Source organism: Castor canadensis, chromosome 7, assembly GCF_047511655.1.
Source record: "Castor canadensis chromosome 7, mCasCan1.hap1v2, whole genome shotgun sequence".
NCBI classification, from domain to species: Eukaryota; Metazoa; Chordata; class Mammalia; order Rodentia; family Castoridae; genus Castor; species Castor canadensis.
The window spans coordinates 29,396,750-29,423,356 of record NC_133392.1 but is presented as its reverse complement, the minus strand read 5'-3'; the positions used below and the strand labels follow the sequence as shown (position 1 = coordinate 29,423,356).

Genomic DNA, 26,607 nt, shown 5'->3' with positions numbered 1-26,607 from the left:
GGAGGGTGAGGGGCCAAGGGTGGAAACAGGACACACACATGCACTTGATGAAAGTGCTAAAGTTTTCCACTTGGGTCCCGAAAAGCAGGTAGCCAAGCTGGGCATAAGCGAAGAAGACAATGAAGAACATGACGGCAAACCCCAGGATGTCCTTGGCACATCGGGCTAGCGTGGAGGAGAGCTGGGTCATGGTTTTGTTGAAGCTGATGTACTTGAATATCTGTAGGGGTCATGATGAACCAAGTTGCAAAAGAGAAAAAGTGAAAACATTGAAAAGTCCACTCCAGGGACCTATATTTTCCAGACAATGAAAATGCAACACATATTGAGGAGGGGAAAGTAAGTGCCCTGAGGCAGAGCTGGCAGTGGGGGGAGTCTCAGATACCTTGATCCAGGCAAAGAATAGGTTGACGGCACTCATGTTGTTGTACTGTGTCTGCCAGAAGGCCAGGAACTCGAAATCAGCATATGTGTTTGGCTGCTGCAACAGCTTCCCCAACAGCTGATTCACCTCCAGGGTTCGGAATATGTGGAAGCCCATGGCCACAATGGAAAGCTGTCACACAGGGATCATAGGACTATCAGAGAATTCAAGGGGAATTCAAGGGAGGTTCAAGGATAAGATCCTAGGGGAGAGCAGAGGTAGGTAAGACCATTGGGCAAGAAACAGCCTACCTAGCTGAGGTTCAAATGGGACTGGAAAGGATGTCTGAGAGCAGCTTAAGTGTTCTAAAGGTCAAGAGAAGGCTTTGGGACAAGTAGCAAATATATAGGTTGTAAAGGGCCATAGGGAACTGGAGCCAAGAAACAAGATTTCCCTCTACCCCACCACTTCCAAGCCTTGCTCAGGAAAGGAATGCATCCTGTTAATAGGAAGGAGAGGAAGATGAAGGGGCAGAATATTTGAATAGAAGAGAAGAGAAAATGCAGGGCTTCCAAGGATACAGGTCATAAAGGAAAAAGCCAAAAAAGAAGCAGAATATCAAGTGCATAAAGAAGAGAGTGGAGCCAGGATCACAGGGAAAAAGATGTGGAGGCAGGGTTTCCCAAGGGTTGAGCCAGAGGGAAAGGGGGGGGCGGTGGGTGTCAGACTCTTAGATAGCAAAGGAGAGGAGGGCTTGAGGTTCCAAAGGGCAGAACTCAGAGCCCCTACCAAGGTGGAGGCCCTTCCACCCTCGAGTATGTCCCAAGTCCAAATATCTTCCCTTACCAAGATGACCACCAGGTCCAGTATGTTCCAGATGTTATTGAGGTAGCGAAGCCGATGATTGTGGAGCTCCAGTATCTCCTCCACCACGTAGTAGAAGATGAACACACAGAAGATGACTTCACAGCCAACAACGAAGAAGTCCCAGTTGCTGACATAGCGGATCAGCTTCACCGTGCGGATTTGCCAGGATGGGATGGCACCTCCTGTAGCAGGGAACTCCACCACCAGTCTGTGGGGGAGGGGAGAGGGCTAGTGGGGTCTGAACCGGGGCATTTCCTCCCACCACCCCTCATCCCCATGCCCTCCATGGGGTACAAGTTTAGAGAAAGATAAGCATAGCAGACAGGAACCAGGAACCACGGATGGAAGGATGCAGTGAGGAAAGAGGGCCCACCTCAGAACACAGAAAAGATTGATGTTGGCGTTGTAGACAGAAAAGTCGATGAAGACCACCCGAGTGCCCCTGTCCAGCCACAGCCCTTCCTGAAGGTCCCGGAGTGCCTCTGCGCTGGCCTGTCGGGATTCTGGAAGGTCCAGGTAGTAGCCACCTCCGCTGTAGCTTGTGAGCCTGCCCCAGTGGGAGGAGCCTCCTAGCTCGTCCTGTGAGTGGTATGTCCATCTGCAGCAGAAAAAGCCCTCTGAGCAAAGAGAGGTCTGAGCCAGTGCAGCGCTCATCTCCTAAGGCAATGACAACACATTATGATTCATCCTGAATATATATACACACACTTCATGTATATTTATGTAAATGTATGCATATGTTGTGATACATACACATATAGTATATTGTGAAATATATCATATGTACTATATGTGAAATATATAATATCACATATATTGTTTGATACTAACAATCATTTGAGAAGGGAGGGAAAATAGCCACATTTTGCAGAAGAAGAAATCAAAACCCAGAGATTTCCAAGATAATCAACTATATAGTAATGGTACTGAAGCTCAAATGTAAATCTCATTTTTCACTATGTCCCTCAAGACATGGATGTCAAAGCCAAGCCCCGTGCCATAAGTCCAGAAAGAATCCTTTCACATCTTGTCGCAGTTCAACTGGCTGCTCGACCTCATGATTCTCTATTCTACCCCCCTAAATTTCTACCTTGGGACCCTATTTCCTCTCCCTCAATTGATTGTCCTTCAATTTCCTGTCCTATCTACTCTATTACTTTTCTTTCTTTCTTCTTTGTTTTTTGTGATATTGGGGTTTGAACTCAGGGCCTTGTGCTTACTAGGCAGACATGCTACCACTTGAACCATGCCCCCAGTCTGTCTTTTTTTTTTTTTTGCTTTAGTTAGTTATTTTTTGGATAAGGTTTCATGCTCTTTGCCCAGGGGACCTTGAACTGTGATCCTTCCTTTCACCTATAGCCTCCCACAGAGCTGGGATTACAGCCCCTCTTCCCTTTCTTAAACCCTCAGTTCTCATTCATCCTTGACCGTTGCTGTTCCTGCCATCAATCCCAATGGTCAGACTCTACAACCGTGAATTTTTTTGTGTGTGTGTGGTACTGGGGATTGAACTCAGGGTTTACACTTGAGCCACTCCGCCAGCCCTTTCTTGTGAAGGGTTTTTTCCAGATAGGGTCTCACAAACTATTTGCCCAGGCTGGCTTCGAACCCTGATCCTCCTGATCTCTGCCTCCTGAGTAGCTAGGATTACAAGCGTGAGCCACCGGGGCCCGGCTCATTATTTTTGTGGCAGCGTCAACTTCATCCATTCTCCACACCCTCAAGAGATTTCTGGGCAGAAATGCCTTCTCTGGGGGGACTTTCTGCAGGTGGGGATAAGTGAGACTGTTACCTGTGTGTGTTCAGAGGTTCAGAGGCTATGGCTCTGTTTGCAAGTTGTCTCCTCCATTTCTGAATGACACACATCAAGGTCCCAAAAAAATCACAGATGGGACTCAGGGAGATGCCCACCAAATGCCCTGAAGTGTTCACTCAAAGGCTTTTAAGATTGTGGTCCCCACACTTGGGATGGTGTCACACTTAGAGGGACAGTCCTGCATCCTTGGTGGAGGTTCACTCACGCTGTGCCATTGAGACGCCCAAAAGGAAGTTGCTCCTCTTTGTCTGGAGAGTAGACATCATAGCAGCTCAAAATGTCCTCACGGAAGTCCTCATGCACCACACAGGAGTCATTGCGCACCCGCAGCTGCCGCAGCCTTGGAAGCCCCAACAGCAGGTTCTCGTAGTAGATGAAGGAGTGGGAGCCATGGCCCAGGCTCTGGTTGTTGTACCACTTGGTCCAGTACAAATTGTCCAGGAGTGGACCCTGGGCAAACTGGACCACCAGCTGGGTTTTGCCTGGCCCAGCCTCCTCCTGACCCTATCCTAAAAACGACCTTCACCCTCATTCCCTGGCCCCCAGCTTCAAGGACTTTGCCTAGATCCTGACCTAACTCTATTTAAAATATATTTTGATATTTAGCCTTCCTTCTGACTCCCAGTTCTAGTCTAGCTCCTGATTTGATTTGAACCCCAACCCCCACATCCACCTCCACTTGAACTCTAGCCTGATCCATTAATTCAACTTGATCTTTGACTCAGCCTTTTTCCAGACTGATCTAATCTCTGGGCATTTGACCTGATCTACTGTCTGACCTTCCTGACCTTTGACGTTTGGTCTCAGGCCATTGAGAGGGAAAGGGGTAGAGGAGCTCTCATACTCACATCCCAGAAATCTGTCATGCTGCTGATGGCCTGGAAGGAGACTCCTGTATCAGACGGGGTATGCAAGAAGAGCTCAGACATCACTTTGGTGTAGTAATAGGCACTGGAGCTTGTCATTCCATAGGTCACTATAAAACAACCCAAGACACTGTGTCCTTACCACAGTTCCCATCTTCATTCCTCAGAGGAGACAAGAAAGCCCACTGCCCTGTGGTAAGAAATGCACCTAGATGGGACCCATCAGAACTACCTGGTACAGTTGGCTGGAGAGGGTCATGGTGACACTGGGAAATCAAAAAAAATACATTGGGGAAGGTGAGGCTACAAAGTCACCTAGAAAGACTGCACTCCTCTCGGTAATTGTATCTTGACATTGTCATTCTGAAATCTCACTTTTTTCTTCTAATTCAGCTTAACTTCATAGTTCTTACTCTCTAGAGTCAAGAGACTTTTTTGTGTGTGCTTTGAATTTGTATGTGCAAATTCTAGTGTACTCTGAGGCTCTGGCCAAACACCTTACCATGGAGGTGTGGCTTCCTTTCTAGCATCAGTGACTCTGTAGCCATGGGAGTAGCAATAGGTATGGCATGTGGGCATGGCTAGGGCATCCTGGTGGGCACAGGTGTCTCTTGAGAAAGGAGCTCATTACATTCCAGATAAAAAAGACATGGCCTTAGCCCTAAGTAACAGGATCTTCCTAACTCCCCTAACACACACACAATCCCATGTGCCTAATGTAGAACTGTCAAGGGAACCTCTAGCTTCCTGGTTTAAGAGAGGATTTCATGAGTAAACACTACTTATTTCATAGATTGTCCCTCAATTTAGGTTTTTCTGATGTTTCTTCATGATTAAATTCAGGTTATGCATTTTGAGGAGGAGTACCATATAAGTGATATTGTGTCCTTCCCAGTGCATCATGTCAGGAGGTACAGATTTTCTCCTTGTGGCCAAAGTTAACTTTGATCCCTTGTTAAGATGGTGTCCACCAGGTTTCTTTCTTCAAGGTAAATACATAATTATTATGTATTTTGGAGGGAGACATTTTGACACTATGTAAATAAACTGTTACTCATCAATCTTTCACCATCAATGACTTTTGTCTGATTGTTACTAATTTGATTATCAAATGCTGATTTTTTTCAGCTCATTATTCCTTCTGCATGTACTAGTTTGCATTCTTTTCAGAAGAGCTCTGTCTTCTTCCCCATTCACTTATGTATGTTAGTTTGAACTCATGGATTCTTGGCTCCCCCTCCGTGGGTTATAATTTATTATTTATTTTATTACTCAAAATTTTTTGACTATGTGAAAGATAGAAAGGGTAAGGAATTTTTCCAGATTAAAAGAAACTGAAGAAAAATAAAATTAAAGGCAATACGAAATCCTGTAATGGATCCTGGATCATAATTTTTTTCTTTTGTTATAACAGCTATTAGTGAAATAACTGATAGGATTGTAAAGAGGCCTATTGATAGATAATAATACTGGATTGTTGATGATAATTTCATGACTCTGGTAAAATAATATTTTTGGTTTTAGAAACTACATATTAAGGTGTTTAGAAATAATGGAGCATTATCTTCAATTTACTCTCAAACTGCTGGTGGTGGTCTCTCTGCGTGTATATAGAAAGGGGTTGAAGCAAACAGGATAGAATGTTCATTTTTAGGAAATCTAGGCGAAATTTATGAAGGCACATAGGAATGTATAGAATATATGACTAGAGATAATTTATATTAGTCTTGTTATTTTCTATAAGCCCCTAATTATGTTTTAAAATTTTAAAGTAGAGTTTCCCAGCCTCTTATATTTATGCAATTCCCTTTAAGAATTTTCTTTTTCAGATCCTGGACCTTGTTTTCTTTCATGATCATGTTTGGAAAGGAAGTGACTTTGGGTGAGTTGGAGCTTGTCTATGGACCTGAAGGAAAGGGGGACCAATGAGTGATCCCTGATTATGAAACCCATACTTCTCTAGAGTAGAAATAGCAAAGATGGAAGCATTATGGCTTCACCTTTCCCCATCCCACCCTATGAATAAAGTTCAACACAGGAATTTACTTTTCTCTAACTCATATCTGCAATTACCTGTCCTAAGTTCCTGGAGAAACACGGGCAATTTTCTGGATCAGGAAAATGAACTTTTGTCTGTTGGGAGCCCATCTCTCCTAATGACATAATGACATGGGACCAAATTGTTATGCTCTGTGAATGGCCACTAGGTGGTATATCACTATAGCTTTTCTCTTCTTCACTTGTAAGTCACTGTCCAGAATAACACTGCTCTGAACTGCTTGTCAACCATCTTTGTAGGCATATTATCTCTGTTTTGTCTTTCTTCCAGTGCTGGGGATTGAACCCAGGGCCTTCACACATGCTAGGCAAGCACTGATCTAACTAACCTCCCTAGGCCCAGTATGTCTGATTGTTATTTAAGTCAGTAAGATAATATCTTCTAAGAAAAATGGCTTTACCTGGCCAAGAGTCTGTGAATACACAGGAATTCAGTATTCATTCTTCTTTGTTAACTGCTTAATTGAAGTACATATGGGCATAAAAGACCAAAAAGGAACTTAAAAACCCTTCTAAATTACTCTAAACTGGTTTAGTACCTATTCAATCCCTTCACCATATCCAAACTCTCTCTATTCTTTGTTAATTCTTACTTCTACAAATGTTCTTTGCACAAAAGTATACCTTTAAGTATTTAGGAATAATTAGGCATTATGCCTACAATTTACTCTCAAAAAGTCATGTGTGAAGGAGAAAGAGAAGGAGAGAGAGAGAGAGGAAAGAGAGAGAGAGAGAGAGAGAGAAATGATAGCGTGCTTTCCCTCACCACTTCATGAAACCCAAAGTACTTCTTGATATATAATAGACCATATTATCACCTATCTACCTGAATCATTATAAAAGACACATTTTATATTCATAAAACAAACATTGTTCAAATTCTACCATGTGCAGAATACCTTGCTAGTTGTCATGATTTCTATCCTGGAGAAATATGTCCCAGAATGAACCTAGCATGAACTTTGGAGCCAGGTATACCTGGGTTCAAATCCCAGCTCTGTCACTTAGACATAGATTTGGGCTCTGAGTACCACCTTTCTCAGCTGTAAAATGGGGAACATAATATCTTTCTCATACTGCTTTGAAGATTAAAGATGATGTGTTTGTGCATTGACCAGAGTAGGTGCTCAGCAAATAGATCTAGTCATCCTGCTGTATGCTGCTCAGGAACAAAGACTATGTTTATTCATTTTGCATAGAGCCTGCTATTTAATAGGTTCTCAATTTCTATTTGTTAGACTGAACCAATGGTGGAAAAATATAAATATAGCTACAGTACAGGGTAGAATAAAGTATGTGAATCATTTTCAAGCTGAGTAAAGTTATTTCTCCATATTTGACCTATAATAGCAATGTCGTCAAAATAGTCAAACGCAACTTCTATTTAGTAGATGTTGTAAAGAGGCTGAAACATTCCTTTGTCCAAAGGGAAGAACAATAAGTTCATACAAGTCTTGGGTAAAAGAAATGAAGCCAGACTGGACTAACAAGCAAAAGCAGTGGGCCAGTAACCTTACACAGGATGAGGTAGAAAAGGTGCTGGCAGAACTCAATCTCTATAATAAGTTATCCAGCCAGAACATCAGATGGGCATCCGGTCTGGAGGCTGCTGAACTATGAACTTAAAAACAGGGCAGGGGAGGTCAGATTTTCTACATGTAGTGATTATTCTAACCTCTATCACTTTCTCCCCTTCCTTACCTCACTGATAAGCAAACTTTAGCATGCTACAGAATTACCTGGAAGGCTAGGCAAGAGCTTTATCATTGAGCTACACCCCTGCCCAACATTTGCATTTCTAACAAGATCCCCCAGTAACACTGGTGCTATGGGTCCACACTTTGAGAACCACTACCTTGATTTGTTGCAATCAGACCATCAATTTCACATGTCTTCTACAGAGATGTCAAGAAGCAGTGGGTTTCCAATGTCTCTCTCAGTGATTCTTAAGATTGGGAGCGGGAAAAGGAAATGCCTCTTCTGGGGCACTCAGAACCTCCCTGGGATTGAGAAAGGTTCTACAAAGTACAAAAACCACTTAGAACACCCCTCCCTAACCCAGGGGAAAAATCATTAAACCCATTGCCCCAGGAACCACTGGTAGTCCTGTGAGGGGATCACATCCCTAAGGTGCATTGTGGTAGAAGATGAAAACGACATATTGCTCTTTTTTGGTGTCTCCCTCCCTCAAACTCCCCCATTAGTTTCTATTCAGGCAATAAGGATCCCAGTTTAACTTTACTCTGAAGAACCAGATCAGAGATTTCTGAAACTGACAAGGACTCAACATGTCCATCTCACCATCATCCTCCAAATTAGGGAAAGAAATGACCAGGGTAGCCACTTGTTGCTTCTGAACGCCTGCTTCATGTTATGTGCTGTGCACTTGACATGTTTTTCATTTAATCACTCACTCTGTCTGGCAAGTGATATCATTATCCCCATTTTCCAGTCTGTGAATTTAAGTCACTTGCCCAAGGTAAGCAACTAATGGAGCCAGGATTCAAATGTAGATCTGCCTGCCTCCCAAGTAGACTGATTCTGTCTAGGAATCAGTCCTAGGAGTGGGAAGTCACCAGGAGAAAACTTAGGTTTCATAACCTAAGTTTCCTGGCCACTAGTGCTTTCCTGTATGAAATGGGCCATTTCACAACAGCCCTTTCACCTTGGAAATGTCAGCAAAAGACAGTCTGCTGAGGGTCACACAGATGAGGTGTGGGCACTGGGTAGGGCTGGCCTTCTTAGTTCTTTCTTTAAGATCCAGTGAAGAAGTAGAGTTGTTCTATGTGTTTCAAAAGGTGACTCTAGACCAGGGAATGGAAGGAGTCAGAATATGACTCAGAGAGTCAAATGCCAGTATGTCAGTATGTCACTGTCTGTTAGGGCCTTATCCAGCAATTTTCAGACTGGACAAGGACTACATGAGAGTGCTCTGAATGTGATTCAGAGTGATTGTTTCACTGTACAATTCAGAGATTTCTCATTTATTGTCCTGGATAGAAATTGAATTCCGCTATACATGCTATATCTTGCCTCTTAGTCATGGCTTCAGATCACAGTCCAACTTGCTCAATCCCAATAATAACCACCATTATTGACACTTATTATTCACTAGTTTTATATACATTGTATCCCACAATTCTGACAAAAACCTGCTAAAGTAGGAACTTCCGTCTCCATTTTACACAATAACTGAGATCCAGAATGTTATTAACTCCATCATAGATCATAGAGCAAGCAAGTACAGTGGGAATTCAAACTCAAGACTGTCTTACTCCAAACACCATGAATTTAACCATCATTCTACACTACACAAATATACCACTCTTTGCCCTGAATCCTTCTGACTAGGGATTCTGACTCTCTTTTCAAAAAATCAACTCAAACATTTAGGATTGTGCAAGATTATAAAGTGTTATTATAGGCAAACTCTACTCAAAGAGTTTAACATCTGAGTCAGAAAGTGAATTGTAAAAACACTTGGTAAACTCAAAAGATCACTATCTTAAAAGAAGCTTTATACTAATTATAAGCCATTATTACCTTTATTAAAGGGAGTTTTCTGACCAAATCAACTTGATGATATTTTGGGAATATGCCCATTATTAATCCTCAAGATCCTCCAAACATTTTTCTGAGTAAAGCCAGATTAAAAAATATATATATATATACATATTCTTTTTCATTGATGAATATTGAACATAAATTAAAGCAGATATAAGAACTAGTCCAATGAAAAGTATTTTCAATTTTTAGCTTTTTAAACTTTTGCTTTTATTCATTATGATATTCTATAATTTTTATATAAAAATAAACAACACCAATTCATGCAGAGTTTGCAACTCTTCATTAGCTAGTGTGCTTTTTTCTTACTCAAAAATAAAAACTATGAAACCTATTTGTGTTTCTTTTTGCTTTGGCGTCCAAGAACCTCAGCTTTGTTCTCCTTTGTAGAACTTGTTTATCTTAAGTTTTCTGGTATAAATTATCTTCTTCCCCTATCTTTTCCCACTTTTTTCTATGTCTTTTTACTATAGTTCCAATAGGCTATATTTTATTACTTTTCAATGTAAGCTGGGTCAGATCCCTTTTAGACATAGGTGGGGCATTAAGTATATTGTTATTAAGGAGGTATGAGTTGTAGTTATTATTAATCATCACCCTGAGTATGTGAATAACCTGATTTGATCCATTCTGTGCTTATGGTGAGGATGACTATTCTCATCCCCTGTTTTGAACTGATGGCAGACCTTCCCAGCTCAGAGCAATAACAAGAAGTCATCACAGTACTTTGTGCTTCTCCTTTCCCAGGGGAACTGCCTTACAGGCCATTGTGTGCTACTGAGTGCCTTCCCTGCCCCTAGTAGTTACTACTTAATGGACCACAGCCACCTCTTCCAGCAGCACTCTTCTTTGGCAAGAATGGAATCCCTTCAACTTACTTGCAAAGACTTTGGGAGAGCTGGGGGTGTTTCTGCCAGCAAATGTGTAACTTCTTCATGTTGTTGGAAATAGAGTGTCTTCAATTTTTTGACAATCAAAAGCCAATAGCATCTTCCAATGTTAGGTAGTTCTGGTTTCTCTGGCAATGTTGGGGTCTCTTCCACCCACATCCTAGCCCCCAAAGCCATTGTGTGACTATTGCCTCCACTGTTCCTTCATTTTCCAACAGCTGAAGAGTTGGAGGTTTCTTGCACCTTATCACTTCTATAAACTGATCTTATAGCTCCTCTGAGGGCCTCTGCTCAGCACTTGACTCACTGAGAAGTTCTCTGAAACATCTCTCCCTATTTCTTGGCACATTGGATCCACCTTGGTTTTGGTCACATAAATAATTTGTGGTGGGAGGTGATCTTTGGTTATTCTGACAGGGTGATTCTACTTTCTCATGAAATAAAATACAATGTCAAGAATCTACCCTTTCTTATGCCTCCCCATTAGCCTCTGATAATACTTTCACAACAGTCTAGCTAAGCACTGTAATATCCTTACTTGGTAGAAAAGAATCAGCTGCCATCAATCTTCCTAGCGATTTTTATCTTAGGAATATTATTTCGGGTAATGCCTTGATTGCTCCAGATTTCATTAATTGTTGCTGTCCACTCATTGTCAAACAATGGACAATATTTCTTTTTGCCTTAACCAAAACAGACTGCTAGTTACTTCCCAATTCCCTCCCTTTCCAATTACCTTTCATGGTAATATAATTTTATCTTGGGACACATTTCTGTTCAACTGAATTCCATATTACCCAGCCTCTCTTGCAGCTAGGAATGGTGAACATTTAATTAAGTTCTGGGCACTGGGATGGGAGTAGAATAAAATGCTTCCACTTACAAAGTCTTGCTCATGTCTATAAAAGGAAGGGATATAGTCATTCTTGTTCTCGAACTCTCTTTTGAAATGACCCACTTTTAGTCTATTGAAAATGTACCTCTTTGCTATCATTTTCACTATATATAAAAAAGGAAGAGACATGCCTTCCTTTCTACTTTCCTATTTCCTGCTAGCTGGAGTGTGGAGATAAGAGCAGCACCAGGAACATGAGGTAGAAGCTACATGTTTTAGATGGCAAAGCAGTAAGGTAGAAGGAGCTTGGATTATACGATTGTGGAACTTAATTTTGGTCCATGGCTTCTTATACCACAGATTGGTATGTGAAAGGGAAATAGACTTCTATCTTATTCCAGTCACTGCTTTTGGTCCTATTGTTGTAGCTAAATCAATATCTCAAGTGAGGATTTCACATGAGTACATCATGTCAGATGGGTACTTTGCAAAAGAAACCTTTCTAAGACAAATAAAAATAGGCATACAGGTGAAAAATTGGAGCTGAAGTCACGAACTTGGAAGGATAAAATTCCTACCCTGAGACAAGTAAAGTCTAATCGCACACCTTTGATTAACCTTTGGTTAAAATTATTTATAGGGTATACAGACCCTGTTCCTTTCTTAGCAGAAAATCCCCTATTTCTCCTCCTCCTTCTTCTTCTTCTCCTCCTACTCCTTCTCCTTCGCAATTCCTCCTTTCAGTCTCTTCTTTGCTACTATCCCACCCACACATTCTAGCTAATGCTATTGGGTCATTCCAAGTTAAGTTCTAATTGCCTCTTGTATCTTTGGATGAGCAGCAGACAGAAGAAAGTTGGAACCTGGAAATGAGGGAAGGGTTAGATTCTCAGAGAAGAATCCACTGAAGATTGTAGAAAACCAATGCATTTCACAATTGTGTGTCCACAGAGATGACAGCTAAGGGAACTAAGTCACTCACACCTGTCCCTATAACAAAGTCTATGAGCATTATCAAGGCATTTAGGGCTTAAATTCAGAAGATATCAATTCAAGAGAACCTATAACCATACAAGGCTAGTTTCTTTTCAGGAAACCAGGTTCATGGTCGAAGAGTTCTATGAATTTCTGCTGAAGGGAACTCAATCTATCTGAAGAGAATCACTCCTGAAAATAGAAAATAAATCCAAGAACTGGTTAGCAATCACCCTAGAGTTACTAGTAGCCCTGAGATCTTGGCACAACAGGAAGAACAGACCTACACATCCTTATGCATGTTGAATCAATGTAACAGATTAACTCAGGGAATGGAGTACTCAAATCAGATATTTAGAGGACTGGAGATAGGCCACGGAACATAGCACAAGCATATATTATAATTAGCTGCAGGAACTTCTCTGCTGTATTTAATTCTGAATGCAGATGCAAGCCAGAGCATAGCAATTGACTCATAGATTTAGTGTTGCCTTAGCTAATTGCTGGTCAGTTCTTACATGGTTGCAGAAAGGGTTAAGACAGCAGTCAAACCAGGAGGTCAAAGGTCATGAGGGAGATGGATGGCTTCACAGTCTTCCTGGAAAAATACGGACCACCCCCTAAATAACATAGTTTTGTGTTGTCCAGCATGTCCAGCATGACTTCCTTCAGTCAATTTGAAGAGAGATATTTAAGACCTTCGTAGCTATGGCAGAGTGCACTCCTTGAAGAGAGCCAAATACACCAGCTATAGTATAACAAGAGAGTTCTCTCCCTGTTGAGTCAGCAGTGATTGGCCACATCTTCTCATAGAATGTTACAGGGGAAGGCATGTGCTTGCTTTTACTGTGTTCCTTTAACTACCTTGCCCAGATTCTCCCACAGGCTGATCATATCACAAAAACCAAATCCATAGTCATCTGGAGCTGAGGCAGGACTTTTTATTGCCTACATTTACCTGACCCAAAAAGGTGTTTAACACCAGAAATTAAGGGAGCATTAGAAAAGGTGCTACTGATATTAAAGGTTGCCAAGGCCAGAGTCCTCAAAAATGTGGACCCAGAAAAGATGGACAATCAGGCAGAAAAACTTAGTGACTACATATATAGGGGCTAATGGCTACCCCAATTAGGGTGCCACCATTTCATTTACTATCTCTGTGTGTGTATGTGTATGTGGTGTGTGTGGTGTGGTGTGTGGGGTGTGTGTGGTGTGTGGTGTGTGGGGGATGTGTGTAGTTGGGGTGTGTGTGTGTGTGTGTGTGTGTGTGTGTGTGGTGTGTGGTGTGGTGCTGGGGATTGAAATCAGGGCTTTGAGCATGCTAACCACATGCTCTACCACTGATCTACACACTAACCCCTCATGCACCTTCTTCACAAATAATAAGGGAAAGGTGACTAAGTTCATAGAGTTGGTAATGGGTTTCACCTATGCTTGTGCAGTCCAAAATACATGGGCCAATATGACTCTGTGATGATTATAGGACAACCAACACCATGACCAAACTGTAGGTTCACTCAGTGCCGAGAACTGATTCTTTCTAGAGTTATTGGGTCTGGTATGGGTAGTTTCCTCATCAATTGGTTTATGAAGTATTGCAAAATGAAGGCAGTCCAGGAAGACTCTATGAACCCAGCTTTGGTCACCCCAGAGAAATATATCATTTTCTTTACTGTAGGGTATGGCAGGAGGCTCTTGAATGGATTCATATAAAGAGAAAACATAGCTCAGTGATTAATATGTTGATTGATTTTTAAAACAGAAGCTAGGTCATTAGCACTTGGAAGGACACAAACTTCAAGAAACACTTTTTCAAACTTTCCAGGGTCTCAAGAACCAAAAGTGGAAAATGTGTTCCCCTGGAGTTCCCAGACCGTACCCCCTTTCCCCAAAAAATCCTAGGCCTATGTAAGGAAGAGGGCTCCAGGAAGTAAAGAAGAGGAGACCAAAGCCAAGGGCAGGGTGGGAGAAACAAAATGGTTCAGTGCTTGTGAAGAGAGAAGAGAAAGGAGGGGCTAGGAGAGCCAGTCCAGAACCCAGAAGCATCCAGCAAGAAGCAGGTCCTGATCCTGGGTTTCACTGCAAGCTGGCAAATCCTTGCAATTATCCTGAGGGGTGATTTATTTTCCACAGAATGCACCAAGAGATCCTCTCACCCTGACTACTGTAGTTAGCCATCCGCACTACAGAAGGCTCTCCCACTGCTTTTAGCACATCAGCAATGCTATGTCTTCCAGACCGCACAGTGATCACCACATTCACCCTTCAGGTAGAAACAAATGAAGCTTCTTGTCTAAAACTCATTATGTCAGGACTTGGGAAGCTGAGGTAGGAGGATGAGTTCAAGGCCAGTCTGGGCTACAAAGCAATTTTGAGGTCTACCTGAGCTATATAGTGAGACCCTACCTCAAAAAAACCCTAAAGAAAGAAAGAAAAAAAGAAAGATTCATATTGTGTATCAAGAAAATGGCTGTGATGATATACACCAGACTTTTCACAATAATTACAGGTAACAGCTTTGCCATTCTCTATATGATTTGAGTTTTTAAAAACAGGGACTAGGTACTAGGTAAAAATTTAATAAAGTATTTCCAGTTTCATTTTTTTATCATTTTGTGATAGCATAAGGAGAAATCTTGTTAGACATTCTGTCCTCTTCCTTGCTCTTTGAGACTCTGACCCTGGCAGAGCTCTTGCGTATTCATAGCCTCTGACTTTAGTTGGCTGATTTCATCTTCCAACTCCTGCAACCTCTAGGCAGAGAGCCAACGCTATTAAATAAAAAAAGCAAGCAAATAGCAATGACTTTGGGATTCCCTGGCAGACTCTGGACCTCCTCAGAGTTGAATGGGTACATGTTTCAGGCCTTGCAGGAATTCCCAGGTCTCCTTGATCACATTTAATCACAGTTCTGGAGTCTCCCTCCACCGCAGCACTCATCATACTCCATGTTTGTTATATGTCAACGTCCTTGCTCCTTGAAGGCAGAGGATATGCCTTCTTGGATATTTTAAAGCTCTTATTACTTGACCTACACACACAGCACCACTTGCTAAATGTTTGAATGAATGCAGGTGATCAGTCCTTCCCTCATGTGTTCATTCATCCTTGCTACGAAATAGTCTCATATGACCGGCTCAGACTCAGTCTCTAGGGCGCTGGTTCTCAGGAATCCTTGGTAACTCTTAAAATTTTTGAGCACTCCAAAAGGTTTTTTTTTGGAGTTACAGCTATCAGTCATTTCCTTATTAGAAATTAAAACCAAGGATAAATGTACTATTTATTAATTAATTCATTCAGAAATGATAACAGGCTGAAGATGAGCACAAGATAAGTACATGCAAGGCTCTGGGATTCAATCCTTAGAATAAAAAAAATTCAAAAGGCAAGAAAAATGACAACCAGAATACATGTAAACATAAATAACATTTTTTTTACATTAAACACCACTTTATTTTCTATTTCTTTTTCCTTCCTTCCTTCCTTCCGTCCTTTTTTCTTTCTTTTCTGTCTTTCTTTCTTCTGTTCCTGGGTTTAAACTCAGGGCTTCACGTTTACTAGGCAAGTACTCCACCACATGAGCCATACCCCCAGCACTTTTTTGCTTTGAATTATTTTCCAGACTGCGTCTCTTGTGTTTGCCAGGGGCTAGCCTTGGGCTTTGATTCTCCTACCTATGCTTCCCTCACAGCTGGGACCACAGGCATGTATCACCACATCTTGCTTATTGGTTGAGTTGGGGTCTTGCTAACTTTTTTGTCTTAGGCAGTACTAGAACTGTGATCCTCCCCATCTCCATCTCCTGAATAGCTGGAATTACAATATGTGCCACTACACCCAGCCCTATTTTTTGTGTGTTCTGAGGCAGAGATTTTGCTGTGTAACCCAGACTGACCTTGAACTTGGGTTCCTACTGCCTCAGCCTCCCTAATGCATGGTTTAAAAATGCTGGACCAAAGTCACTATATTTTTTAAAACCAAAAAATTTTACTGAGAAATGTGGCATTGTGTTACATGTTTACAAGTCTCCTTAGTGTCTGGCTGCAACCTGTTGCAATATGTTGCTTTGGTTGAATTACATGAAGAAAATATGGCCTTAAAGAAATACATTATTGGGTAAGCAAGGCTCTTGCAGTCCCTCTGAAAGGGTCACAAGAAGCCCTAGGCTCCTCAAAGCACACGTTTGAGAACATTGCCCTATGCCTTATTTGTGGGACTAGAACCTCTGCCCAGTCCTGAAGATCTGCCTGAACTTTAAACCTGTTGCGACTTCCCACAACACAAAGACATTATTAGCAGTGTCCTTATAACCCCTCACCTATGCACCTTATTTCATGGTTTTCCAAGAGCTTTCAGAGCCTGTCTCCTAACAGCCTGTCAGATGTGTCTGATGACTCCATCTTATCAAGAGTAGAGTTCTCCATGATTCATGAAATTCACTTCCCTTGGTTTGCTCAGGGTTATTCAGCTGGTGAGAGGCAGAGCAATTATTCAGACTGGTGCCATAGGACATGAGCTACCTGCTCTGTTGTCTGGTCACTTATACCAGGGGCACCAGAGCCCGATCTCCACTACAGCAACGCAGAATATTGAGGGAGTTTCAGTACTTTCCTGATTTGTACCTTGACATGGAATAACAACTGATATTTATTGAGACTCTACTGTAGGCACTAAGTACCTTCTTTGTTTCCATCAACCTCACAAAGGCAGATTATTATCCTCTCTTGAGTAGGATGTCAAGGTTCAGAGGGAGTTAAGTATCTTGGTCAAGTTTCCAAAGAAACCTGGCTAATAACTGGTAGTACCATCATGTGAACTAGGTGGCCTCATTCCAGTCCTCTTGTGCTTTCTATTCTACCTCTGTGCTTTCACCAAAGCCATGGTTCTATGTGATCAGTTATATTCTGCCATCATTACAGCCACAAAGAGGTTCACCTACCTGGGCCTCCAATATATTTCTGTTCCTTTCCTTGTCAATTCTAGAAATATTCAGTCAAGAAAGACACCTACTTCCTGATCTCCAAGCTCACTTTATCCTCTTCTGATAATGCAAGATTCTACCAAACTGTGGGCAGAACCTTGAAACCCACTAAATGAAAGCAGAGTGAATGGAGGCAGGTATTCTTTACAGCCAGTAGTGCACAAAGAGCAGCCAATCAACATTAAGTGATGGGTAGACATAGACGTGAGTCACCAAAGACTGAGGGTCTCTGCACTCCTCCCCAGCTCCATGGTGACCAGACTGTCTGGTCATGGCTCACAGCCTCTCCTACACAGAGACAGCCCCAGGTGTACCTTTGAGATAACAATGTCTCCTGGAACAAACAGACATTGTTCCACACAAAGACCTTCTTGTTTCCTCTGTCAACAAAAGGCACAGCATCCCTCCAAGAAGACAAAGGGCTGGAAACCTTTTCATAAATATCACAATGGGGAGAGAGGCAGGAGGAGGAGGCAGGAGGTCCTTTATTCTCCAGCACTTTCTCTGCTGAGCTAGGTAGGTCTGACTCTACCCATCAGTAACTGTGCTGAATGACTGATCACTCCTGAACTATTTATAATGACAATAATGACATTTTTTTCTAATCCTCAGAGTGGAAATAATAATATCTACCCCTTACAGGATTGCTGCCAGAGTCCAATGAGATCAGAGGTGTGAAAGCTCTTTGTAAGGCTTCAAGAGCTATATAAGTGAGATAACTGATGGTTCTCACTCATTGCCTGCCTAAAAGAGATAGCTCTATTTTAGCCAAATTAGTCCCCAAATAGCCCTTGTTTCTAGGCCTACCAAGTTGCTAGAATAAAGCATGAGGCAGATGAAATGTGGTCAATATGGTGTCTGTGATAGCTTATTAGGGCCCATCCCAGGTCAAATTCCTGTGTGGGTGATGTCCAAGTTTGTTGGCTATTCTTTCCACTTTCCAAGCTCAGGTGGTGGAAATGAGAGCCTTGGTGGTGGATTCCTTCCCAGGGTCTAATGGTCTGACTTCCTTAAACCTTCCTCTCTTGCCTCTTAAAGCCTGTCTTACACAATTTACACAAAATAAGTATGCGTTATAAATTAAATATGATAAAACCATCCACTTTCAGTAGTGAATGAAAGATAAGAAAGGCAAACTGTACTATTTTATGTCTATTTAATACTAAAAATTATAAATAAGAATATCCAATTTTGATAAAGTTGTGACAAAATTGGTGTAATCTTAGTACTAATGGCATAATAAATGTGTATAATCCCTTACAGAGGCAAAATGACAACACATGGAAAGTACTAAAGACATAGTCCTATCTTTTGGCTTGGAAATTTCCAAAGAAAGTATTTAACAAAAGTAAACAGCTATAGATATATTTATCCATAATAATGAAATATTGAAATAGTAAGAGAAATGTTTCAGTTAATTGTGGTGTGACTATAATCATAAAAGTAAAATTTAGAAACATAAGGGAATATTTATAATTATATGTAGAAGTATCCAACATAATACAGCAGGTAAAGTATTTATATGTATGGATAAGAACTGCTAATATGAAGAAAATGAAAATACCTTTGGATGTGATGGTGATGAAATATATATCAAAATGTTCTTTAATGTTTTTATATCATCTTTTAAATGTAGCAATAAAAAGAAAGAAATGTGAACAGTAAAATTTGCCTCTGTTAAGGGAAGAAGGGTGTTATCCTTGCTAGGATGTTGGTGAGTATCAACAAAACAATGCCTAACACATTTGCATGTGGACAGGCTGTAGCTGAACTACTGCACTGGTTAAAGCACTCAGAATTCAAGTCAGGCCAACAGTTGCTGAATTGACCTCCTGACTCTTCTATTTACTTGCTGTGTGGCCTTGGGTGAGCTATTTGACAGATCTAAACCTTTTCTGAGTTTTAAAATGGGAGCGATAAAAGAATAATTTCACAAACTCATTGGGAGTGGTAAATGAAATAAAGTACATGGCATAGTGCTATGAGTACTGAGAAATGATTCAAAGGCTGGGGGCATGGCTTGCATCTATAATCCCAGCTACTTAGGAGGTAGAGATCAAGAGGATTGCTGTTTCCAGGTCAGCTCTGGCAAAAAGTTAGCAACCCTATCTCAAAGAAAAATTTTGTTTGTCAGTGCACATCTGTAATCCCAGATACGCAGGAGGATGGTGGTCTGAGGCCAGCCCTTGGACAAATAAGTAAAGTAAAAAAAGGAGTGGAGGTGCGGCTCAAGGGGTAGAGCGCCTTACCTAGCCAGCACAAGGCCCAGAGTATATACCCTAGCATTGTCAAGAAATAAAAAAGATTCAGAAGAAATTTGCTGCTTGTGTTGTTACTAATAATGATGGTGGGAGAGATGGTGGTAAACAGGATTTTTTGGGAAATGCCTTATCTTCAAGATCTAGTGTCACTCAAAGAATGCTGTCAAGTGATACTGTCCTGACAGGTAAGAGCAACTACAAATTTTTAAAGGCCTTTACATTTTTATTATTTATTTACTTTTGACAAATAATAGTTGCCATACTTGACAAGTGATAATTGTATGTATGTAAGTACGGGTGTCATGTGATGTTTCATTCTTGTATACAATGTATACCTTGAATCAGATCAGGCTAATGGACAGATCTATCACCTCAAATAGTCATCATTCTTTGTGGTGAGAACTTTTTAAATGCTCTCTTTTAGCTGTTTTGAATATATAGTAAGTACTTTATTACTTAAACTGTTCATAGTCACTTTAATATACTTTTAACAGTAGAGACGATTATGATTATGATGATTAGCCAGCTTTGGACCACAATCCTCCTCCCTATGCCTCCTGTATAGCTGGCATCACACACATGCACGACTATATGACTTATTTTGCTGAGGTGGGTGTCACTAGCTTTTTGCCATGCTGGCATAGAACTATGATCTTCTCAATCTCTGCCTCCCAAGTAGCTGGGATTACAGATGTGCACCACCATGTCTTCCCCAAAAGGTAGTTTATTTTTGGAGGCAGTTTTAGGTCCACAGTAAAACTGAGAGAAAGGTACAGAGATTCTCCATATATTCCCTGTCCCCACATAGGCACAGCTTCCTCTGTAAAGCTGACAAATAGGTCTAAGTAACTTCATTTTGTCTCTGGACTCCATTTTGTGTAGGCTCCTGACTAACCTTCTTTATTTTTTCAGACTAGACCCAGCTAGTAACTTTTCTGCTCTATTTTGAGAATCCATAGTACCCGGAGACTAAAGATATGACTCCAGGCCAAACTGCATGCAGGTCAACATACCAGTTTAATCAAGATGCCTGCCCACCATCTGTCAAAATGACCAAAGACCACCTGTTCCACTCCCCACCCCTATTCCTACAGCTCTTCCCTCACAAAGCCCTTAAAAAGTCACACCAATCACCCCACTGCGAAGGTGTCATTTAGCCCTTTCCTTCTTTGGAAAGTAAGTAAACTTTTCTGTTTTAACTCTGGCCTTTGTGAAATCTTTCTCACCCTGTGCACAGGCCATAGCACTGGGATCTAACACCCTTTGCTACCAAATTCCCATACCAGAAAGATACATTTGTTATACAATGGACCCACATTGACCCATCATTATCACCCAAGTCCACAATATGCAATTGAGCTTATGCTAGGTATTGTACATGGACTTAGACAAATCTAAAATGACATGTATCTGTCATTACCATATCATAGAGTATTTTCACTGTCCTTAAAGTCCTGTGCATTTCACCTATTTATCCCTCTCTCCCTTCAATCCCTGGCAACCACTGCCAGTTTTTATTGTCTCCCTGGTCCCTGGTTAAGCCTTTTGCAGAATATCATATACCTAGAATTTTACAGTATATAGTCTTTCTGGATTGGCTTCTTTCCTAGAAGGAACTTTCTTTTTTTTTTACAATCAGTCTAGAGGATCAAGTGAATGTTTTGAAATTCCACTAGAGAATACAAACATTATTGCCAGTCATTGAGTTAGATTCTTTACACGTTATATCCGTAAATACTATTATCCTTGTTCTACCTATAAGGAAGTGCCTAACATCCCAAAGCCAGTAAGGGGTAGAGCTAGTATTTGAAGAATCCAATGTTCATGTCTTTCCATTAGGCTACAGTGTTTACCCTAACACTACAGAGCAGTGACCTGGAGCATCTGAACTAGTCGCAAGCACTCTCGGGGACAAGCACACAGCAAATGGGAATAGCAAATGACATGGCACTCCAGTTCTCAGAGGACAGTATCCTCACAGGACAACACAACAGCCACTTGCTTCCAGCTAGATCCTAGGGCCAGGACTTACTTATATTCCTCATCCTTAAGCAGGACACCTCACTTGTCATGCTGATCAGAAAAATTAGGTTGGTCTAGTCCTAAATTTCTTCACCTTTTTTGCATTATCAGTCCTTCCAGAAGCATCTCTTGATGTTTTCTTCATAATCACGCTTCATCTCTTTTAAATTTTAATATCACAGATAGATTCTATATTTGCTTATGTACTATTGCCTTTTAGAGGGCAAAAATCATTATAATAGCTAAGGATTTTTTTTCTTCAAAAAACTTTGCTCTCTTTAAAGGGTTCCATCATCTTCATTGAGATGCATCATCTAATTAAAGAAGGCCAGAGCTCAGGGTGGTCAACAGAGAGTTGGGAGGCAGGAAGTTGAGGCCTGCTGCAAGAGCACCAAACAGCCCTACTGAGACCCTACCCAAGGCTGTTGCCTGAAGATTTGCTTGAAAGGAGACAGAGGCAAGGAAAGGCGAGGGGCCAGGCATGAGTATTATTTTACTAATTGTTGTAGGAACCATCAGAAAATAAAGTTCTCCAAATTCTGTTACAGAAAAGGCTCTTGTGGAGGTTGGTGTTTTATGGGTGAAGTCTTCAGTTCTCATCAAGGCAGGTAAATGACCCATCTTCAGGTAGTGATTTCAAGGTTTACCAAAAATGCAACTCCAGAGGAGTCAGAGGGTTTCAGAGGTTTAAAGGGACCAGATTAATTCTCCCTCCCTCGGTCCCCATCTCTGCTTGGGTTCATGAATCTGCAGTGTGGTTTCACAGTGACTGCTGGGAGTAGAAAATAACAAGCCTTATATACCATGCACCAGAAAGACAATTTGCTAAATGCTTGGCCTAATATTGGGGCTCTTTTATTTCACCTCACAACAATCTCATCATATGAGAGTGATGATTTTCTAAGGCTAAGAGATTAGCAAACTTGCTCAGATCACACAGATGACAATTGGAAGTGCCAGGCCTTGAACCCAGACAGTCTGACTTCAGAGTCCTAGTGCTTAACCAGCAGGCTAGACTAAATTGAGTAAACTAACTCAGTGGACATGCTAACGTAGTTATAAGGTTAAATAAAATATCCCATTTATGTGCCTAGCATATGACCATCGTCTCTGGAACTCACCTTTCCCAGAGACACCTCTCTGGCCCAAGGCCCAGCATTCACTCTCTCCATAAATTTAAGAACTCAAATGTATCATGGCTTTCTTATGCTTTGAACCTGCAGCAGTACCTTCATTGGCCCTCATGATACAAGGCAGTCCCATACTGAGCCCAGTAAAGACCTTCACAGACAGCTTGCTCTGCTCACATGCCAGCCTCGTCATCTTCACCACTCTGACCCTCCCAATTCTGCTCCAGCCACAGTGTTGCACCTACACTAAACTGGGCCCTCTGTCCCGGCTGGGCCTTGGCACTGCTGTCCCCTCTTCCCAGAAACTTCCCTTCTCTTTGCCCCCCTTTCAAGGTGCTAAATCCTCCTCATCTCTCGGGTCCCAGCTCAGATATCATTTTCTGTGCATGTCCTCGTGGACCCCCAAATCTGGACACAACAGCAGCAATGACATCACAGGACTCTGCTGGTCAGATTGCCCATGGAGTAGTTCGTCCAGTTAGGCATCAAATCGACGAGGTTTGGAGACCACCAACCAGCATGGAGACTCCCTGAAACTGTTGTTAAGACTTGCCACACTGAGTTAATGACTTCACAGACAGCAGCCACATAACGTCACATAATCCTATGTAATCAGGTGGGTACAGAGGAAGAAATTGAGAATCAAAGAAGTTAAGCAACTTGCTCAAGTCCCTCCCATGATGAATGGCAGAGTGTGCTGTTCAAATGCAAATCTCTGCAAATCAGACCCCATGCCTTCAATCTCTGCATAAACCTCCTCTGGACAGCATGTTATAATGACTGCTTTCATGAGAAAATAGAAAGCCTGGAGAACAGGTGACCAAGGGAAACTTGGTCACTACAGTCATCCCAACACTTGAAAGGCTGTCACCTTGGAGAGTAGTGGGAAAGTAGACGGCCCAGTAGAAGAAAGTCCTACAAAGGAGAAAGTGATGTACGTATTCTTGGCCTACTGTCTGGCACAGAGGAGGGGGCTCCATAAGTGGAGGGAACTAGAGCTGACCACTGTAGAATGGGCTCCCCATGAGACAATGGACAATCCCCACGATGGGACACCCTGTCTTGATGGGGCACACAACAGATGCCATGGGAGGGTCAAGGAAAGATTCTACATTTCTGCACCCTTGACCTAGATGTCCTCTAAAATCCCGGCTGCTCAAGATGCTATAATCATTGCGCTGAGTCCAGGGCTCGGACAAGGGCCAGTCACAGACCAGCTGACCCTCCTCAGGGCACTGAGCTCCAGGAAGTAGAGACCATGGGTTCATGTCACTTCTGGGCTTCCACCCTTCCAGCCTCAAACAGAGGAGTCTGAAATGGTGGACTGGGAATCTCACAATGCTTTTCCAAAGCCGATGTGGAGCTCCAGCCAACTCGGTCACTTGCAGAGAAAAACTCTGCCTTGGGTTTCAGCTGTTGTCACAGGGGTGTGAGGAGGGAGAGGAACCCTCCTTCCTAGCAGATGGTTGCAATGAAAAAAATCAGTATGTCAACAAATGAGTCTCTGACAGTCATGTGTTGAAAGGAAATAAATGGACCCCACAAAGGGTGAGTGCCCTGGGCCCGCCATTGTCCCCCTCACATGGCATGGCCCATCGTGCCCTCATGCTGTGCTGCCACCTTAGGATGAAGCGCTCCTAGCAGGCCCCTCTGCCCAGCACCATGAGTCCGCACAGCACAGGTCAGAGCAAGTATGTCTGCTCAACCCCAAGAGGCTCACACAAGTGGGTGGTTCACAGAGATGCCTGTTACCAGAACTTCACATCCCATTTCCAAAGGCTCATGCACCCTAAAAAGCATAAAGTCTGCTGAAGGACAGAGGCCATCTAGAGAGGAGGCACCGCAGCTGGGTGGCACAAGCTACAGCTTTAGTCAGCACGCATAGAACAGCTCCACATGCTACTCTACTGAATGAGGCAAATGTCACTTGCTGTGCCACTTTTCAAGGAAAGAATTAACGAATACAGCGTTCTTATCCTCACCTACGTGCTGAGTAGCCTCTGTGTACTCCACCTTTAAGATTCTCTACATTTCTTTGACTCTGTTCCTATAGTCTACCTTTCAATCTTCCCACTTACTTCTCTGAATTTAGGGACCAAACCATCCTAACTTGGGGGGTCAACTAAAGCCTCACAGATGCTTCTCCAGATTCCTGCATGGGGTGGGCTCTCCCATGATGTCACCATTGCATCCTCAGCCTCTTCTCAGGGCCCTAAGACCTGAATCATTTGTTCTCTTCCTGCCTCTAAAGGATCACAGATCAGATGTAGCTCAATAACTAACCACGTGAAAGCCAACAAACAGAAAGCAGTGAACTATCACTCTTTACAGAAGGGTAAATCTTCCACCCACCAACAGAAAACCATGGCTGCTGACTCAATGTTAGGCACCTAAACTTAAAACTGGATTCCACTGGTAATTCTAGACAAACAGCCTTCCTAACAACTCACCATCACCATCTTTCACTGACTCAATGACAAGTTCCTTTTCAATGAAACATCTTAAGCTGAAAATGGAATAAGTAGGAGTTGAATATTATCTACACAGTTCCCAGAACACACTGTCTCACACACATGGGTGCTTTCCCACAGGTGTTGCCCACAGACAAGAGTATTCATATGTCACACACAGCAGACTTCTCACAGACAGACATCCACAGAGATAGAGGCTACTCACACAGACAAATGTCCACCAGGAACACAATGTACACCAGAAGCTCCCGCAGAGTGGTCTTGACATAAAGTTCCCGGTTCTCGGCTGTGTTCTCAGTTAGGTTTGTTCCCCAGAGTCCTAAGGGAATTGGAAAGATGCTCACAATTCCTAAGAACGCCTTGACCTGGACTTTACTCCATCTCCTCCCAGTCCTTCCTGACCCATCTCCTTATCCTCTGGTGGAATCTGACTACACTATTCATGCCTGTCCTCCTTCAAACTCCCTGAAATGATGTAGTAAGGGCACTGGGTCACAGAAAGTATAGTCTTAAAAATAGTCACCTGTTGTTGCAGGGCATGGTCTAAGGTCTCATCACTTTGTGTCTTCTTCCACCTCACTCCACAACACTCTGGACCCCCAAGTGATGACTGTGCCTAGTGACCTCTCTGGCAGATGGCAAGACTTGCCTCTGTGTCCTGGGGCAAGCAGCTCCAAAACAGGCAAGTCACAAAGAGACACTGAGATTTTACTTTTCCCACTCAGAGCTTGCAGTAACCCCTTCTCTGTACTCTAATATCTCAGAAGCCTCCCACCCCATACCTCTGATGCCACGACAGATAAGGAAGCAGCAGCTGGACACCAGGGTCTTGTGTGTCTTCTCCTGGGGTCTGTCTTCAAGCTTCTTGGGTTGGGGGTGGGGGATCACCACACTGGAGATGGTACAGATCCTAACTGTCCCATGTGGGGAAGGGGGGCCACTGTAAGCAGGGTTGTCCCAGGCTCCGCTCCCCAGCTTTTGCAGCTCCTGCCCCTCAGGACTTTCCACAGTATTCATGGGGAGGGAGGTGGGGACCTGGCACGGCAGGTGCCCAGTCTCACAGGAGAATCAGGGACAAAGGTCCAGCTGGGCACAGCCAACAGAAGGCCAAGGAAGTAGAGTCTGAGAGCAGCTGCTCTCACCCAGCCTCTGCCTCCTACCAGGGTGGGGAAGCCAAGCCAGCCTGGGGGAGGGAGCAGGGGAGGAAGAGGGTGGGGTGACTATCAATCCTGTCAGGGTTCTCTCTCTCTCTCAGCAGAAAGAGGTTGTGAAGAAACTAGCAGCCAGGGATTTGAAGAGGGGGAGATGAGCATGGAATGGGAAGAATGATGTGTGGGACGCTGAGTCAGTTTAGCAGGAAGCAACATTTTATTGTGCTGGCACAGACCCATGGACTAGTGTCCAAAGGCTGAGCCCCGAGAACAAAGAGGTGTCACCTTATATACCCTTGCAAGCAGCTTACAGAAGTGAAGAACAAAGTGCAACCCACATATGGCTGCATGTGACT

General features: G+C 42.6%; 1 protein-coding gene across 5 annotated transcripts in view; it reads right to left on the bottom strand.

The window, feature by feature from the left end:
• The window catches only part of LOC109681483 (polycystin-2-like protein 1), a 32,818-nt gene extending 6,459 nt beyond the window's left edge, over window positions 1-26,359 (bottom strand). For 2 of the 5 annotated variants that reach the window (XM_074078528.1, XM_074078529.1), the window contains exons 1-8: window positions 25,883-26,359; window positions 25,306-25,419; window positions 3,896-4,023; window positions 3,253-3,506; window positions 1,605-1,829; window positions 1,211-1,439; window positions 386-556; window positions 39-220 (exon numbers count right to left, since the gene is read on the bottom strand). In XM_074078528.1, coding sequence (XP_073934629.1) covers window positions 39-220; window positions 386-556; window positions 1,211-1,439; window positions 1,605-1,829; window positions 3,253-3,506; window positions 3,896-4,023; window positions 25,306-25,419; window positions 25,883-26,117 — 1,538 coding nt within the window. In that variant the 5' untranslated portion in view covers window positions 26,118-26,359. Of the gene's footprint in view, window positions 1-38; window positions 221-385; window positions 557-1,210; window positions 1,440-1,604; window positions 1,830-3,252; window positions 3,507-3,895; window positions 4,024-5,986; window positions 6,065-25,305; window positions 25,420-25,623; window positions 25,772-25,882 lie in introns of those variants that run through there. The other 3 variants (XM_074078531.1, XM_074078530.1, XM_074078532.1) reach the window with 3 other exon arrangements.
• Between the last annotated feature and the right edge of the window lie 248 nt (window positions 26,360-26,607).